The 17,992-nt window shown below is 35.3% G+C and overlaps 1 protein-coding gene across 1 annotated transcript in view; it reads right to left on the bottom strand.

Moving 5' to 3' along the window:
* ITGBL1 (integrin subunit beta like 1) overlaps window positions 1-17,992 on the bottom strand; it is a 141,184-nt gene that overhangs the window by 74,330 nt on the left and 48,862 nt on the right. The window contains exons 3-5 of the mRNA XM_018071520.2: window positions 6,389-6,535; window positions 3,630-3,752; window positions 499-639 (exon numbers count right to left, since the gene is read on the bottom strand). Coding sequence (XP_017927009.1) covers window positions 499-639; window positions 3,630-3,752; window positions 6,389-6,535 — 411 coding nt within the window. The remainder of the gene's footprint in view (window positions 1-498; window positions 640-3,629; window positions 3,753-6,388; window positions 6,536-17,992) is intronic.

Genomic DNA, 17,992 nt, shown 5'->3' with positions numbered 1-17,992 from the left:
CTCATATTTTTTTAACTCTTTGTTCAATGAAGCCAAACACAGCAGCTAGTAAAAAACAACTTTATTTTATGCCCTTTTTTTTTCCAAAATGGCAAAATTAAACAGAAGTATATGGTAAAATTCAAATTCCAAAACTCTGTGCAAATAAAACACCAGGTAGTTAGAAATACTGTGTGAAGTCTACCTTCCTCACCATTGTTACTGAACACTTCACAGGTTTTTTTTTTACAACAAATTATCCTGCTCAGTCTTACTACAAAACTAAAAGATGAGACCAACTTAGGTTTGCTTAATCAAGAAATGGATGTGGATCTGTTTAAGTTTATACTTAAACACAGGTATCTGCCCACTCACTTGGAAATGTATATCCAGACCTGAAATAGCTGAGAACAAACTAGAAACTATCAGCAAACACAGTGTCATACTGTAGCAAATGCATAGAGCAAAATAAAAGCAAGTTATATAAATATGCATAGAAGGACCGTGCAAATGACACACCTCTGTTGCTGCAGATTTTGCCATCTGGAGACGTGCATCTTTTCTTGATCTCCCAGGGGGTGATGTCACACTGGAATTCACATTTATCTCCATGCCAACCAGCCTCACAGTAACAGTTTCCACAGTAACACTTTCCATGGCCTTAAGCCAAAACAAATTTTATACAGTGAGAAAAAGGCAAGTTTTTAAAAGGCATTAACAATTTAACTGTTTTGATCTTTTCTTTTAAAAATTTCTAGAGCTAGACTCAGAATAGAAACAATTTATAGACCATATATGACTACATAAAATAAGACAAAGGATATCTCAATTATAGTTTTCTCCGCTGCTTTAGAACAGGTTTTCATTTAATCACAGATTAAATCTAATCAATAACCACTAATTATCATCAACATTTTTATATTTGTAAGTTCAATTTGAAACTTTTTAGATCAATTTGGAAGATGGTAAGTGTAACTGTTAAAATTTAAGCACAGCTTTACATATTAAGGTAGGACACAAGTGCCCATCATACTCAGCATGTCTAAGAAAGCATTGTATGTTCTTGACTCCTCAGATAGTTCTAGAAAGGAGACCTCGATTTATTACACACTGCCTACACTGTGTATGGCTACTCTTCTTACCTGTTAAGAAGATTTTAGAACACGAATAAAACAATTCATTAAAAATAATTATTAGCAAAACAAATCTTTCAGATGTTCATTTAACAAATCATACATATCTCAAAAAAGATACTTGCATCAACTGAGACTTGATGAAACCAGCTCTTGAACATTTTGACCTGCTAAGGTTCTTGCGCCATGTGCTTCAGTGGCTCAAAGAATTCAAACTAAGTATCTGCAACTCTTACTAGTCTTAAAGCCATAAATTAATTCTTTACTAGAAGGATCAAGTCAGGATCTTGTTCTTCCTTCCTTTAAGTTTAGTAGATCTGGTCATCTCTATGAAAATCAGGTCAATGCATATTTTTAACTATCAAGATTGCAAATAGTTCAATAAAATTTTTTCCTGTTTTTGCAACTACACATGTAATTTTCATTACAATTGTTTGGTTACATGTCAAAAACAATTAATTTAATTAGAGAATTAAGCAGTAAAGACAATCCCAAATAATTCTTATTACCAAAAGCTTGTTTTTGAACAGTGGGCAAGAAATAACAGGGAAGATGGTGAAGGAGTAAATAAATTTAATATACTGGTAGTTTTTACAGATTAAAATATCAGAACTTCATGCTTCATTCACACTTTTATACTCCTCAAATAAATATGAATTAAATGATAAAATATGCCACTATCACTTTCTCTTGACAGAAGAAAAAAATCATTCAATGAGAGTCAAAAAGTCTTACAAAAAGAAAATAAAGATGGGGATCAGAATTTAACTTGCTAGAAACCAGGACACTTTATTAAAAATAAGCTATAACTTGATTCCAAAATTTATGTAACCTGTAATAAAAAATGAGGCAGACAATTGACTGATAGAAATCCAACTGAGGCTGGAAAAGCTTAACACATCTTTGCAACTTTGCTCTACCTAAGAACTGATTTGCAGTTCTAAAAAAATGCAGTGCCCTTTTGCAAAAATAAAAATGCATGTTATCTATATCTCAGCATGACATTGTATGCTTTCCCAGGATAAAATCCCAGCTCCCAGTTGATGAAATTATGTACCTTTGATCTTCAGTTCACCTGCTGTCCATTTTTTCTGCATAAAACCTGGTTCAACATGGGTTTGTACTGTAGAGGTTTGTTAGAAAGCAAAGTAAAATGTAACACCCATAGCCTACCTGCATAACCTATTCAGCTTACAATATAACCCAACCAAGTCAAGCAAACCATTAGTTTATACCTATACTTTAGAAGGCTCCAAATCTTAAATGAGGTATCATGACTTTTATGCTGATCAATCACCAGCTGCAGAGACTTGACTCTACCCACAGTTTGTCCTTTTTTATCAGCATACTTTGATTTCTCCATACACATAAAACTAGTTTTTCACACAGATGCATCTGGTCTTTTCTGAAATATGGAATGATTGGATGAAACAAGGGGAAATAAAAGCTAAGAAAAACTTAATATAAACCAGTAGCAAAACAGGTGGAGGAAAAATACAGACAAAAACAGTGGAAAGAGAATTTACTGGAACCAAACAAATGATAATTTTTTTATCATATTTGGTACCATATGTAATTGTTGCAAGATCCTATGCAAAATAGAAAGTTCTTTTTGCCTTCAAAGGCACTTAAATTAATAGAATTTATTTTGCTCTTTGTGTAAGGAGAAGACAGGGAAAGCTATTTTACACCAGTACTCTCTCTCTTTTTATACACAGACACATCATTAGATATGAATAGTCTAAGAGCAGATCAGAACACTTGTATGCATACGGACACAGTATGCATGTGTATGGCTTGGACAGTATTTGTAGCACCTTCCAGCTCAAGGGCAAGCCTCCCTAGCAATGTAGGCAACAGCATTTATAATGCCATAAATGGTGTGTATTTAAAATTTAGTTGCCCAGTTCCTACCTTACGTTGAAATGAAAATACGGTTTCAATTTTGGTTGCGTTTCTATCTATCAGCAGAGTTCATTCCATCTGATTTTCTTGTCTTTCCTATCACAGATGATTTTTTTTCATTCATTCATCCCTTTCTCCCTTTATCTCCTGAATTGCTTTTGAGTTCTCATCTTACATTTATTCTTGCTATTTTTAATTTTTACTTCCTTTTCAAAATTCTTAATAATCTATTTTTTGTTTTGCTTTGTTTTGTTTTCTCCTATGTCCTCCATCCTGCTCTCATTTGTGCCACAAAGCGTTCACATTTCTTATATTGTACTGAAGACAGACACACTGAGCTTTTAATTACCTTAGTGAATTATCTTATGCAATCCTCTTTGCAGTTCTTCCAGAAAAAGGAGGATGTCACAGGATTTATTCATTCTTTAACCTCATGCTTAGATCATTTTTGTATCTGAAATTTCCACTTACAATTTGCAAACTAAATTCTTGTAAATACAGTTACTTTTATTTTAAGTCATGCATTCAGTAAAGTTATTTTTAGGACCACACAATTAAATTATAACAGCCTGTATTAATTTTCACTATTTTTGCACTCATTCAAATACATACCCGTACAAATCTCTCCTGTTTCATCATCTACGCATTCTCTGTCATCACATTCACAAAATTTGCCATACACCAGTCCATTTCCTTCTGAGTTTGCACATTTACCCCTGCCACACTGACACGTGCCTGTAAACATTTAAGACAGTACTCAGTGACTGCAGTTTATAGAAAGAGCTTCACTAGTCCATCAGAGATAGTACATATTTTATGTCTGAGAAGGCTGAAATCTTAAGATCATCCAATCAAATAAAGACAGACACAGAAACAATCCGTATCATCAAAAAGTCTAATCTTAGCTGCAATGAGATACAACATTCATGTGCTTTGGAAGGGTAGAGTTGTTTTTTCCCACACCATAAACTGCAAAAGAAAACTTTCTGACATAATGAAAAGCCAGAGTGCTCAGACAAGGCAAAGGAGGGAAATGGGTTTGTAAACAGATCTCTTATATCGCCTTTGGTCTGGTCCCACAGTTGTTTCTTGGTCTTTTGAACAGGGTTGCCCCCTCACCTCAGTGGCTGCCTCTCTCCATGACATGTCATCCCAAACAGGAAAAGTTCATTTTGTTGGTCCTAGGGAAAGAAGAATCCCCCTTTTTTCCTCAAAGGGTTTATCGGACCCAAGCTCATAAATAAACATATTAATGAGTTGTACGGTCAAAAAATGGGCAAAAATACATTAAAATCATATCAGAAACAAAAGTATTACCGTGCTGGTCATATAAGACATCCCTTTTCTCTACCTCTCTCACCTTTATTAAAATTGCAAGGCTAGGAATTTTGTGCAATACCATGTTATTGGGGTCCTGTGGTCAGTAGGCTTGCACAAGTTGTTTCAGCAGTCAATGACATCACTATGGCAGAAGGTATGAAAAATGAACTTCACAAGATTCATATTTCTCATGTTACACCCATACATATTTTAGAAAACATGGTTATTGACATCAAAGAATTCCTCCAAAATAGAACTTTTATGCTGATATTACACCACTAGTTTGTAGAAACCAGTTTACATTTTACCTCTACAAGTACAGCACAACTTTTACTAAACATATTAATTTAAAGAACAGAAATATTAGGCAGACATTGAAAAAAATATTTTCAAGAGCTAATATAATAAGATAATAATAATACAATTGATAAACAACATAAGTAACCTACAGAACTCAAATTATTTGCTATAATTACTCAGGAAACAAATACAAATCAAAATTTTAAGAAAATTGTTATATTTACAGATAATCCCCATTCTGACAAATGATTAGGAACAGTTGAGTCAGAAAAGTGAAATTTTAGGTGGATCCTGATTGATTAATGAAAAGTATTTAAATAAATAATTATTTCTATGATTGCAGAGGACTGTTTTTGTAACAATTCATGTCATCCCTTCCCCCCTTTTATTGCCAATTAAAAAACAGAGCTCAGACTTGAAGATCAATGCTAGTCATAGATCAAAAGACAATCCTATCAAGAGAAAATACGTATGACTACAGCCAAAGTTACCCCAAATTCCTTAGCCAGTCTCATTCTGTCCTGTTTAATATCAGCATTCCTATCCTATTTAATATCAGCAAAACCAAAAGCATTTATTCACAAGCACTCCCCTACTTATAGTGGTTGTTCAGCTACGCTGTTTTTTCTGTGAAGAATGGGGCCACTTCTAGCCAAGGAAAGAAAGAGGGTTTTTTTAAGAACTTTGACTAATAACAGTGAACTATACTTATTTTTAAGAGTCAGTTTCTCATTTAGCTATCTCTCATCTGTCTCTCAATTGTGAGTTGCATATAATCTATATTATTGTCATAAATTAAATGTATCATTTACTCAGCATGCCACATGCTAGAAGTTTTATGTTAAATTGGCTTCACATCCTGCTGTGAGGGCTAACTTCTCTGTAACAAGTCCCACAAATCCTTTGGGTTCTTTGCTCGTGCCAGCAGCTAACTTGTGAGAAATTTCGTTGTATGAAAATGTATGGACCCAGAGAGAAATTAAAGGTCAGGAATAGTGAGCAGAAGTGAGGTTCTTGAAACATTCATTCAGTGATCAATATCACGGAAAAACTGGAAGGCAATTTCTGATCTCAAACCTTGACTGGTAGCAAATGCTCTTCAAAATTCTACTATTCTGCAGTGAAGTCTTCTAAATGTTGTTTGGTTTTCTGACTTTTTTTGGGGGGGTGTTGGGTTTGGTTTTGTTTTTTTTTAAGGAAAGGACTCTCTATTTTAGTTAGGATGGTTATTAAATTAAACAATTAGAGAAAAAAATGTTACCAAATCAGAAAATTGAAAATGAAAGTACCCCTTTAAAATTATTCAGAAGGTTTTTCTACAACTGATTTTAAGAACCACTGTTACAATTCAAAAGCGTCTCAAAAAATTGTACAGTTTATAAATGCCTCAGAAAGATATTTGCAAATGCCATTTTTGCACACTGCAAACACAAACACAAATAAGAAATTGCATCACTTCTTGAGTTAATGCCATTACCACAACATTTTGATGAGCAAAATACATGACACAGTTGCAGTTTGACCAACCTAAAACAGCTATGGATAGAGTACTAAAGTAGGTATTCTGAATCAGTGTACATTATATGCATAGAAATAGGTCTATAGGAAAATGAAACACTTTAGTATGCATACAGTTATTTCTCAGTCTTTTGAAACATACTCTACAAAATTGCTAGAAAAGAAATTATGATGATTCTCAAGATAACACTGAGAGAGCATCAAATCATCAAAAGCAACAAAAGACATCTTACCTGCACCAGAACAGATGATATCTTGAGAATTCTTGCACATTTCATTGCTTTTTCTCCGTGTAAGATTGCAAGTAGTTGGATACTGACAGGCTTCACCATACCAGCCTTCATCACATTTGCACTTCCCACAGTCACACTTTCCATGTCCTAGCAAAGGAAGGAAAGAGTGTGTCAAGTCCTTTTTTTTTTTCATTCAGAAAGTGATATTTTCTTATCCAGCTTTCAAAATAGATTCCATCAATTCCATTTTTAAATCATCATGACTAACAGATTAACTTAACATAGTTCACATGCAATTAAAAACAGAAAGGAGATGAATCAAGACAGCCAGCATGGCTCCACCAAGGACAAGTCCTGCCAACAATGGAGTGACTAAATCAAGAGACAAAGGAAGGGTTACAGGTGTCATTTATCTCGACTTCTGTAAAACCTTTGACACAGCCCATCCCAATATCTTTCTCTCTAAATCAGAGAGAGATGGATTGGATGGGTGGACTGTTAGGTGGATAAAGAATTGGTCGGACAGTTGCATCCCGAGGGTAGTGGTAAATGGCTCAGAGTCCCAGTGGACATCAGTGACAAGTGGTGTCCCTCAGGGGTCTGAACTGGGGCCAGTGTTAGTTAGTATCTTCATCAATGATGTAGATAAAGGGATCGAATGCACCTTCAGCAAATTTGCTGATGACACCAAGCTTAGTGGTGTGGTCGACACACCTGAAGGATGGGATGCCATACAAAGGGATCTGGACAAGCTTGAGAAGTGGGCCCATGGGAATCACATGGAGTTTAACAAGACCAAGCGCGAGGTCCTGCACCTGGCTTGGGGCAACCCCCAGGATCAATACAGGCTGGGGATGAACAGATCAAGAGCAACTCTGCTGAGAAGAACTTGGTAGTGCTTTAAAAGCAGTATGGCCAGCAGGTTGAGGGATGGGATTCTGCCCCTCTACTCCACTCTTGGTGGAATACTCCACTCCACTCACAACACACCTGGTGTGCTGCAACCAGCTCTGGGGTCTCCAGCACAGGAAAGACATCAACCTGTTGGAGCAAGATCAGAGAAGGGCCACCAAGATCATTGGATGCACTTCTCCTAGGAGGAAAGGCTGAGAGAATTGAGATTGTTCAGCCTGGAGAAGAGAAGGCTTTAGGATGACCTGAAGGGAGCCTACAAGAAAGGTGGAGACTTTTTACAAGGGCATGTATTGATAGGACAAGGGGCAATGACTTTGAAAGACAGTAGGTTTAGATTAGATATTAAGAAAAAATATTTTTCTGTCAGGATGTTGAGGAACCGGCACAGGTTGCCCAGAGAAGTTGTGGCTGCCCCGTTCCTGGAAGCATTCAAGGCCAAGCTCGATGGGGCTCTGATCAGCCTGGTCTAGTGAAAGGTGTATCTGCCCATGGCAGGGGGTTTGGAACTAGATGATCTTTGAGGTCCCTTCAAACCCAAACTTCCAGGTGAAATTACTATCACTTAGTTCTTTAGTATTCCTTTACAATTTTAGGTAGTAAATGTGAAAACTATTGCACATCTTTTAAACTAGAGTATTTAATTTTAAAATAAATACCATTTGAATATATATCTGATTGACTGAAGAAGATTCCCATCCAATCGCTACATCTCAAAAGTAGAATCTTATTGCAGTCTACTTTAAATGTGTCTGTTGCTGCAGTCAGAGTCATCTGCCTGAAAAATACAAGCCCAGTCTGCAGCCAACAAGAAGGAATTTAAATAACTATTGTAAAAAAAAAAAGACAATTTTAATTACAAAAAGGAGTATCTTTTGTTGTTCAATAAAACTTGTTTGATTTCCAAGATGGTCCTAAGACAAGATACAGTTCAATAGCTGAAAAAAACATGAATCAAAACCATATGAGAGAACTGGGTTACTCCTTGTTTTAAAATGGGAGTTGCCACCTTCAAACTTGCTGAATAACTCTCTGTTGGTAAAGGACAATTAAAAAAAAGTAGGTTATAAAATATAGAATAAAGAATAGAATAAAGAATAAAGATCTACTCTTGTGATTACTCTACTTCACTGACAGGAGAAAACACAAGCCATTCCAGAAAATGGTAAATCCTAGGGTAGCTTACAAAAAACTAAAGACAAAATATAACCATTTTCCATTCTTTTAAAAATTACTTATCACTATGACTTTGCATTCTCTATGGTAGGAACTCTTGTGATTTAGCAGTTTGATGCCTGCTGGTGAAGAAAAGATACTCTAATAAAAAGAGGACTCATTTTCCCATTCCCATGTCTAAATGACAAAGACAGAAGCCACTGTATATTAGTTAGTACCAATGGTCCAGCAGCATTAACCTCTCTCAGCACTAATCTAACATATGATGCATAAAGGAAAAAAATAATTTCATTTCAAATGCATAGTCTGTTTAAAGAAAATGAAAAAAGACCTCCATGAGAGTAGTTATACAGAGTAGTTTCTTGGCTTTATTTAATAAGAAAATGCAAAGAAATTAAACTAATTAAACTGAGAGAATTAGTGGAAGATCCTTGCATACAACTGAAAGGAACTATCAAGAATTTAACTCATATAAATTTGTAAGATTGCATGTGTGATTTTCACCTTTACCATCTCCTAAAATATACTAATTTTGCCATTTGGATTTTTTTTTTTTTAATTTTAAAGCAATGGCAATATTCTGACTGAAAATTTTTGTGAGAGGACTATATTGAAGTGTAGAAGGCGATAGAACTGTCCCCAGTAATTTGAGTAACTCACTGCATCTTCCCTGTCACATAGATGATGCAGTACATTTTCAGGTCAGTTTAACATAGTAATCCTCTTGCTTTTTTTCCCACATCCCCATGTACCAATATGATCCTCCTCAGGGCAAAAATATTGGTGTGATGAAGTATAAACCAAGTATGTGATAAACTGTAAGAAAATTAGAGAAAGCACAAAAGTTTTCTTATTGGTTTCAGATTCTTTTCAGAAAGGTTTTAGTAGGGTCCCACTGATTTTATATAAATTTCTGCATTATTTAATATGTAAATAATTATGATAGTAAGTAAGCAGTTAAAATCACTATGAAAAATATGAGGTGAGATTGCAAGTTCCCAGAAAATAAATTCCATCAATAAGGGGTAGACCCAGGTATGTGAGAATGAGAAACACAGCACAAGAAAAGTGAGGTATAAGACCTTACTGAGTAGTTGGCCAAGAAAGCTATATCTCAGTGTGATGACACATTCATTCCATTTTTTAAAATGTCTGTAACACAAATAAATGCTAAACATAAATAAATCAGAATTTCACTTTAAACCATCAGAAAATAAGGAAATAATGAAGACTGAAAAAAGTGTAAGAATTCCTATAAGAAAAACACTGGCTGTGGACTGTGAAAAACTTGCATCTTCAAACGTGTGGAAAAACCTTTTATAACAAAGGACTCCATTTCTAACTAGATGAGCAGTCACCTCAGAGAGTATATCTGGACTATGCCGAAAGCTTGTAGGTGGAACATGAAACTAATATGCAAGGAAAACTGTCAGATGTCAGAAAATATATGAAGAAAGTGAGAACAGAAAATGTTAGGCAGGGTCAGATCTTGCAAAACTGCAAGTACTAAAAGGTACTTTCATCATCCAAATAAAAAGAAAATGGGAAAGAGTTGCTTCACCATGCAGCAAAAAACCAGTTAAGATTAAAGACAATTTACAGGCAGTCCAAAACAAAATTAATATGGGGATGTTGACTACTAGTAGCAAATGCAGTGTGGTTAATGATATGCTCTGTGGAAATGAAAATTACTCATCTAAGAGGAGAAGAAAACAAAGACATAAAATTGTTTTTAAGGAAATGTCCAGACCAAGAGGGCAAGATCCCATAATCTCCACTTGAGAATACTAAAAATCCTTGTACATAAAAGGACAGTTTAACAACAAAGACTTTTAATTAATCTATCAGGGTGGCAATCAAATATCTGAAAAATAAAAACTAGCTTTTTTTCCTTATAAGAAAAAGGAATGTACATGATCCAGGCAACATAAAAACAAGTGGCTGTGACCTCATGAGCTGTGCAAGGATTTGAAACAAATTATGAAGCATTGCACAGCCAGAGACATTGAGATAATGAAAATAGAGTATAATGAATAACAGTTTTAACCCAAAGTAGACTATCATTATGCTAAATTAACCTGACATAAGATGTCAGGTATACATAACCTGTCTTTATAAGATAACCAATATTTTAAGAAAACAAACACAGGAAATCTAGATAATATGAACACATATATTGGATGCAATACCACTCAGGAAAACCAAAATTATTTTGGATAAGGTGCTCTAGAAATGTAAAAGAATCACAACATAGTTTAAAGGAAGGAAACAATATTAGGAACAAAGGGAATATTACTGGGATAGGAGACTACTGGCAATGTTTCAAATGATGTTTTTGGAACTGTATATGCTTTACTGATACAAAAATTCAGAGTACGCCAATGACATTTGCCAAAGACATGAACCTGTAAGCCCTCTGTAAAAAGGTGAAGATGGAAGACCATAAAAAATTAACTGGATGGACAGTCTGAAGGACTGAACTAGTAAAAGGATTGAAACTGGAAATAGCACAGGATCACACAGTAGGGGCAAGGAAATTATGCCATAGGTTAATATGTCCCTAGCTGGAAATAACAAGAAAAGTCTGGGTGTACATTCATGTCAGCTCTGGAAAGATGGTGTGACTAAGTCTTTGGTTTAAAAGAGTCTAAGATGTACCCATTGAAAATATATCATTAGGGACAGGAAACGGTAACAAACCTGCATTTGAAATGATATGATGCACACAATCTATGTAACACAGTAATGGGCCCAGTTAATTCTGGAAATTTGCCATTAGATCTCTAAACTTCAGAAGCCTGAGTCAAGTTTTCCGATGAAAACACTGGTAAAATTGTAGCTACTTCCAAAGTTGCAATGGTTTGGGAATTAAAACATCTCAGATGAAAGATGGTAATTTAAACTACAACTACTTGGCTGTGATCACATACTTTTGTCCTTAGACTCTTAAATTCATTCTAAGTGCATTCTAAAAACATTTTTCTATGACATATCTGAATATCCATAGGTTCAAGAGCAAAGACACAAAGGTAAAATCTCTGACAAAAAGTTCTGAATTCATATCTGAATTATATGTATTCAGGGCATCAGTTTGGAAGCCTGCTTTTGCTGTGATCTGTCTGTAATCCATCATGAGAGACAAGCACTTCTGCAGAGTGACTCAGGTCCTGAGTGGGTTGAACAGTCCTCAGAGGTTGGCTCTCTTTCTTCATTAAATTACTGGGAAGCTGGGACTCTGAAGTTTGGTGCATCCCTACACTTGTTTGAGTGCAAATAGAGATTCATTCGTTTATTTTCGTTTACTTCACTTATCTATAAAATAATCTAAGTCAGGTTTTAAATACTCTGACACAGTTTAAATAAGAAAGGAGAAGGATATCAGCTTAAGTCCACCAGTTTATCAAAACAATTATATTACATAATTATTAGATAAATCAGAAATTAAATTTGAAATTGTTTCCATTTCTATGTGTGTACAGAAATTCCAGCATTCAGCAGTGCTATTGTTATTTGTGTGCATCTCACTGGAAAAGATTCTCTCCACCTTTGTACCAGTTTTGGTTAATTTTTTTATTAATTGCTAATGTTCACTGAAAGCTCTACTACTATAATGGGTTTGTTACTCTCCCTGAAAAGGAAACGGAAATAGGATAGGTCATTTGATGTGTATTTTACCAATAAGATATTCCATACCACATTACATCAGCTCAGATATAAAATAGATGGGAAGGAAGCAAGTGGCCCCTTCTCTTCCAGGTAGCTGAGCGGAGCGGTTGGGCAGCTCCTTTGGTGGAGAAGAGTGTTGGTTGTGGGGAAGTATCTATTTTTAGTTCTTCTCTGCCTGTATAGTGTTTATAACATCTTCCCTCTTTGTGTAAATATAAACACCCTTTCTTAGCAGCTTCAATTCCGTAGAGGTTTTTTTTTCCTTTCTTTTCCCCCCTTCCCCTCTCCCGTTCCCTCTGGAGAGACTGGGATACCTGGTGTTCAGCCAAAGTAAACAATAACAACTACATCCTTGCAGTTAAACTTCCTATAGGCAATGAAAACAGTCAAAACAAATTACTTGTTTCATTAGCTCCCAGGGTCTTGCTGAGAGCATGTGTGAATGCATGCATGTCTATATGTCATGACTATCTTTTCTACCAAGCAATGGTTGGGCACAAAAATGCAGACTCCTCAGGAACATGTAGCAGAAAATGAATATAAGGGGCTGATCTTGATGCCAAGACCTTGAATTGAAAGAAAGGTGACTGGGTTCAACTCTTGGATCTTTCGTTTTCTGGATAACCTCTAGCACAGCACAACATAACCAGGAGTCCAAGAGATGAGCTTAAAGTCTCTCCTTTCCTCTTCTTTATTAAGAAAGTATTGATAATTAACTTTGTCATAGAAATTCTCATCAGGACAAATTTTCTTGGAGTTTTCAGATGTTACGTATGACTAGAGGTAGCTAATTTAAAAACAAACAAACATAAAAAAGCCCAATGAGGAAATGTACTATCTTTGAAATCACAGTAACCATTTTTCTCAGTAAGATGAACACTGTCTAGGGGGAACTGTAAAACTATGATCATATGCTTGTAAAACTGCCAGAGCTCTTAAATAAAACCTTCATTCATTAAGTCAACACAATTGGAGATACCGCCTTTGAAATAATAGATATTTATGTGGTTGCACCACATTAGTTACAGCACAGTAACTGTCACTGCAAAAGATGTGTCTTACTTGAGTGCAAAGATCCACAATGTTTGACCAGACATTAAAATACACTCAGATGTCCTTGCTGTCACTTATTTTTTATAACTAGAGTCCAATTATTCTATGTAAGAACACAGCTGAGGGCAGTTCTCATTTTAAAATTGTAATGTAATCAATTTTCTACAGGCAGGTGAGATGCTTATGCTAACGTAAGGATTCCTGTCTACAGCATGAAGTCATCAGAAGGAAATCAGCAGCTGGCATGATAAATTAATTGGGCACATTACTATTCATTTTTAGCAACCCCTGAGTGATTCATGAAGTGCTTTTCAAATCTAAAAAAATCAATTCATGAAATAGGTGAAGAAATATGAAGAACTTATTGTTATGGATTCCTACTTCAGTTTGGGATGTTAGGTAGGAGGGATGATTAAGTTGCAAGAGTCAAAAATGTTGGGAAAAAAATTAAAACATTGTTCTGCACTTTCAACCTAGACCAGCACAGTGAAGGTGTTTTTAATAGCTGGATGGCTTTCTTTTCTGTAGTTAGTGAAGTAGATTCTGCTACTTTATACCAATGTAAAGCTAGTGAAAATATTTCAGATTGCACTAGGATAAGTTTTACAAAATGGACTATATTGTTTAGCTGCATTTTTGATTCTCAATAACTGCCTTGCAGTCAGATGAAGCATTTCTCTGAATCTCCTTTTTCAGAATTGTTAAAGTTGCAGTTTCTGGGGGAAAAAAGTTGGTATTATTACCTTTTTTATCTCTGTATGTTTGAAATAAATCTCTCTTCAGGGTCGGTGTCTTGGTTGTCTATGTTGGACTACCTCTGGTGAAAGCCAGGTGTCTTCTGGACCTTTGCAGTATACCCTAGGGATTCTGCTCCTACTGAAAGTAGGTTTGGCAATGGTGGGGTGGCTCCTCCTTCACGACACAACCACTTGCTACTTTCCCTATGCTGACAGTATGAGGTTAAACTATAGAGTGGTCAAGGGTACTAGTTTGAATTTAGAAACAACACTCAATAAAGCCAGAGGGAAATTTAAATGAAAAAACTGCCTAATGATAGTAGAACATTTCAAGCCAATTTTGTCACTGAAGCCCCTTTATCAACAAGTTACAGTCCTGTTAAGAACTGCACCAGAGATTTTAAAGCAACACAGTAAGCCCAGAGACCTTTAATGATGAAAAGAAATTTAATCTTATTTCTCAAAAGGCTATTAAAAATCAAAATAAAAAAGAACTTTGAACTTAGATGCTCTTACATTAAACCAATTTATCTGTGTTTATTTAGGTTGTTCAGACTTTGAAGTAGTCCAAAATAAAAGGCAGAAACATTGAGCACTGGCCCTTGGGCAACCTAAGAGACTATCTGAGTCACTGTGACAAGAGCACATAGGGTCTGTAACAGAGTTTGCCTCGCAGTGCTCTTTAGTGATCGGATTCTCCACACACATTTAAATTTACCTGAAATGGATTTTCAGAGTTAAAATGAAAAGTGGTGACAAAACATCTCAATTTAGTTATTACTGGGAACACTCGAACAATGAAATCATAAATGTTGATAAATCATAACTCCAACAGAGGTGTAGATAAAACCAACCAAACTACTGTGTATACTTCCTAAGGAAAATAAATCCTATTGCACTTGTAGTGCTATGTGTTGCAGTGATGGCTTAGAAAAATGCTTTAGTAAACAAATATTAAATAGTGTTCCTAAATTAGAAAATCAAACAGAACAGACATTAAAATATAAAAAAAATTACCAGAGGTAAGTGTGAGGACATGACTGCTGATGCTATTTAATTTTCAGGTTATAAACAAACTAGACATAATGGATATTTCTGGTACACACACTCTGCAATATTATTCACAGAAATAAACTCTTTGTTTCATGTTGACTTGAGTCAATGTGAATATAGAAGTTTTTAAATTTTCTAATCATCTCCCATTAAAAGTTGTGCAAATAAGCTGATTTAAAAGTACTATTGTTAAATTTGGAGTTGAAAAGTATTAACATTTACAGAAGAACATTTTAAGAAAACACAAAATTTGCATTGGCATCATACAGGACATGTAAGTAATGTCCTCTCATTAGATAAAAACTTATTTATTACACTAATAGTAATAAGGAACCATGGATCAGATCAAACAATACTTAAATCACTGTCTTTAGAAATGGAAATAGACTAGAAAATGAAACTGAAATAAAAAAAAAATAAAAATATTGCCTTCTGGATGGTATGAATATTCTTCATTACTGAGACTGCAGTTATCGTTCTCTGTCCAAAGAGGTCATCATGAATTATTTTACTTAGTCTTGAAATTTAAAACTATACTTACTGGCAATTGCAATTCCACTGACAAGATTAGAAGTTAAATTACAGTAATGCTTATGAAACACTTTTATTGCACATGCTGGTCAAAAAGGTTTTTTAATACATACTACTCTAATCCTGTATTTCAGAATTTAAAAAAAGACACCAGTGAGGATTTTCAAAGATTGGTCTCAGCAAAAGACAGATATAAGTGGGATTGTCTTCCGTGTTCCTAAAATTTTTCTGTACAAAACTCTGTGTGTCAGGTTATACAGTCATGTAGCCCTTTTTGTATCTCCATTCTGCTTCTGCTTAAGCCCTAAACAAAGCATTAGAAACCAAGGTTTTCAGCAAATTAATATTAAAAGAGTATAATACGGAATATTTCCCTTTAAATATCAAAGAGTTTTCAGATGACCTACAAAAAAATTTTTGGAAGTTATTTACATGGTAAATTCTGAAATAATTTTTGATAATTGTTCAAAAGAAATAATGAGCAAGACCTTAAAACTTCCAAAATATTGCTACTCCAATTTCATTGTTTCCAGTTGGAACACATGGCAGGGGTAATACATAGTTTTAGCACTTTTATGCACTGGACAGTGTTCTGAGACCAAATTGTCTTTCATAGCTTGAGTTTTTTACTTGAAGAGTATATAAACCCCACAATAGATATGTAAAAAGCTATCTTTTTTATTACTGCACACATGTAATAAGTATTAATAAGTTTGTGTCTATGTATACATACACATACTTCAAGAATAAAAGATATGCATTTTTCCTCTGCCTGTACTAAGAGGGTCCAAAATATAAGTAAAAAAGATTATAGTGCTGATTACTGACATCTCTTTTTCTCCCTCTTGGCTATAAATTCAAATTCCCTGTAAAGTGAAGAGTCTCAATTTTAATAAAAATCAATTGGATATTGTGAATGATTAAAATGAAGGAAAGTAACACTGAGTTGAATCAGCTCTAGTTTGTTACCCTGGAGGTAGCACAAGTTGATATAATTTTACATGTGATTCACACTGTTTAGACAGATGATATAAATATCTCAGGGAGACAGAGATAAATTAGTTTTATCCATCAAAACAGTCTAGAGTCAAGGTTTTTGTTAATAATTCAATGTTTCTGTGAAAGATTTCTTACTTATTTTTAACCAAATGGTTTCTCATTTTTTTTGAAGAACAAAAATAATCAATTTTAAGTAAGAAGATCTTTAAATAGACAGAACAAGTATTCTTTGGTTTCTCTAGAAGACCACTTCTTCATATGTTGCTTTCTCAGTGTAGACTTTTGTACAGATACTGAACATATCAAACAAAACTATGCCTAAGAGATGAACAATTCCTTTCCATGAGATAACTTGCAGAGAAGTCAGCCTTGGTGGGATAGGGGAGAGAATCAGAATGGTAAAAGTGAGAAAACTCATGGATTGAGAAAAAGACAGTTTAATAGGTAAAGCAAAGGCTCTGCACACAAGAAAGGAAAAGAAGGAATTCCTTTACTTTTTCGCATTGGCAGACAGGTGTTCAGCCGTTCCCAGGAAAACAGATCTCCATCATGTAAGATGGTGACTTGGGAACAGGAACGCCATCACAACAACCATTCCCCCTTCCACCCTCTTCCCCCAGCTTTATACGCTGAGCATGATGCCATAAGGAATATCCCTCTGGTCAGTTGTAGTCAGCTGTCCCAGCTGTGTTCCCTTCCAACTCCTTATGCAGCCCAACCTGCTCCCTAGTGTGGTGGTGTGAGAAGCAGAAAAGGCCTTGACTTTGTGCAAGCATTGCTCAGCAACCACTAAAACATCCCTGAGTTATCAACACTGTTTCCAACAAAGATGAAAAACACAGCCCCATATCAACTACAATGAAGAAAATCATCCCCAAAAAAGCCAGCACAAGACCATTTCCTGAGTCTAGGAAAATTGGTGTGTGCTTCAGGTTGACTAACAGATGCTGTCTCAGATACCCTTCACCGGCTCCTTCCATGGTCTGTGGCTACCCATGACTTTTTGGGCTCCATAATTCAAAGGCAACAAACCATCTCTGACTGAAGGAGAATTCCTGATTCCCTGTGAGATTAAACAGTTGATGTTTGGCTTCACCACCACCATCCACCCAAAAAACCCACAAATGCTGCACGGTTTTTATTTTCAAAAACAGAGGCACACAAATTTATGAACAACTGTGCCTCCAAATGCCTGCCTAGCAGCTATTTGATTTCAGCCAAACAACCAATGGACTTTTAGACTCCCATGATTATGAGAAATGAACCCATGAACACCTGAAGGTCTTGACAGTCACCTCTTGGCTGTCTGGAAACTTTGGAGGCCATGTTTGTATAGGAGCTCTCAAGGCGTCCAACTGTGGCCTAAGTCCCAAAGATGTACAAAGGATTCCTAAGGCTTCTAATCTCAGATATCTATGGTAGTAACTCAAAAATCTAATATTTGGTGGATATCATTTGAGCAAAGCTCTTTCAGAAA

This window comes from Manacus vitellinus, unplaced genomic scaffold, assembly GCF_001715985.3.
Source record: "Manacus vitellinus isolate BGI_N305 unplaced genomic scaffold, ASM171598v3 scaffold_2_pilon, whole genome shotgun sequence".
In the NCBI taxonomy this organism is placed as follows: Eukaryota; Metazoa; Chordata; class Aves; order Passeriformes; family Pipridae; genus Manacus; species Manacus vitellinus.
The sequence above is the reverse complement of the archived record's forward strand: the minus strand, read 5'-3'. Positions and strand labels throughout refer to the sequence as shown.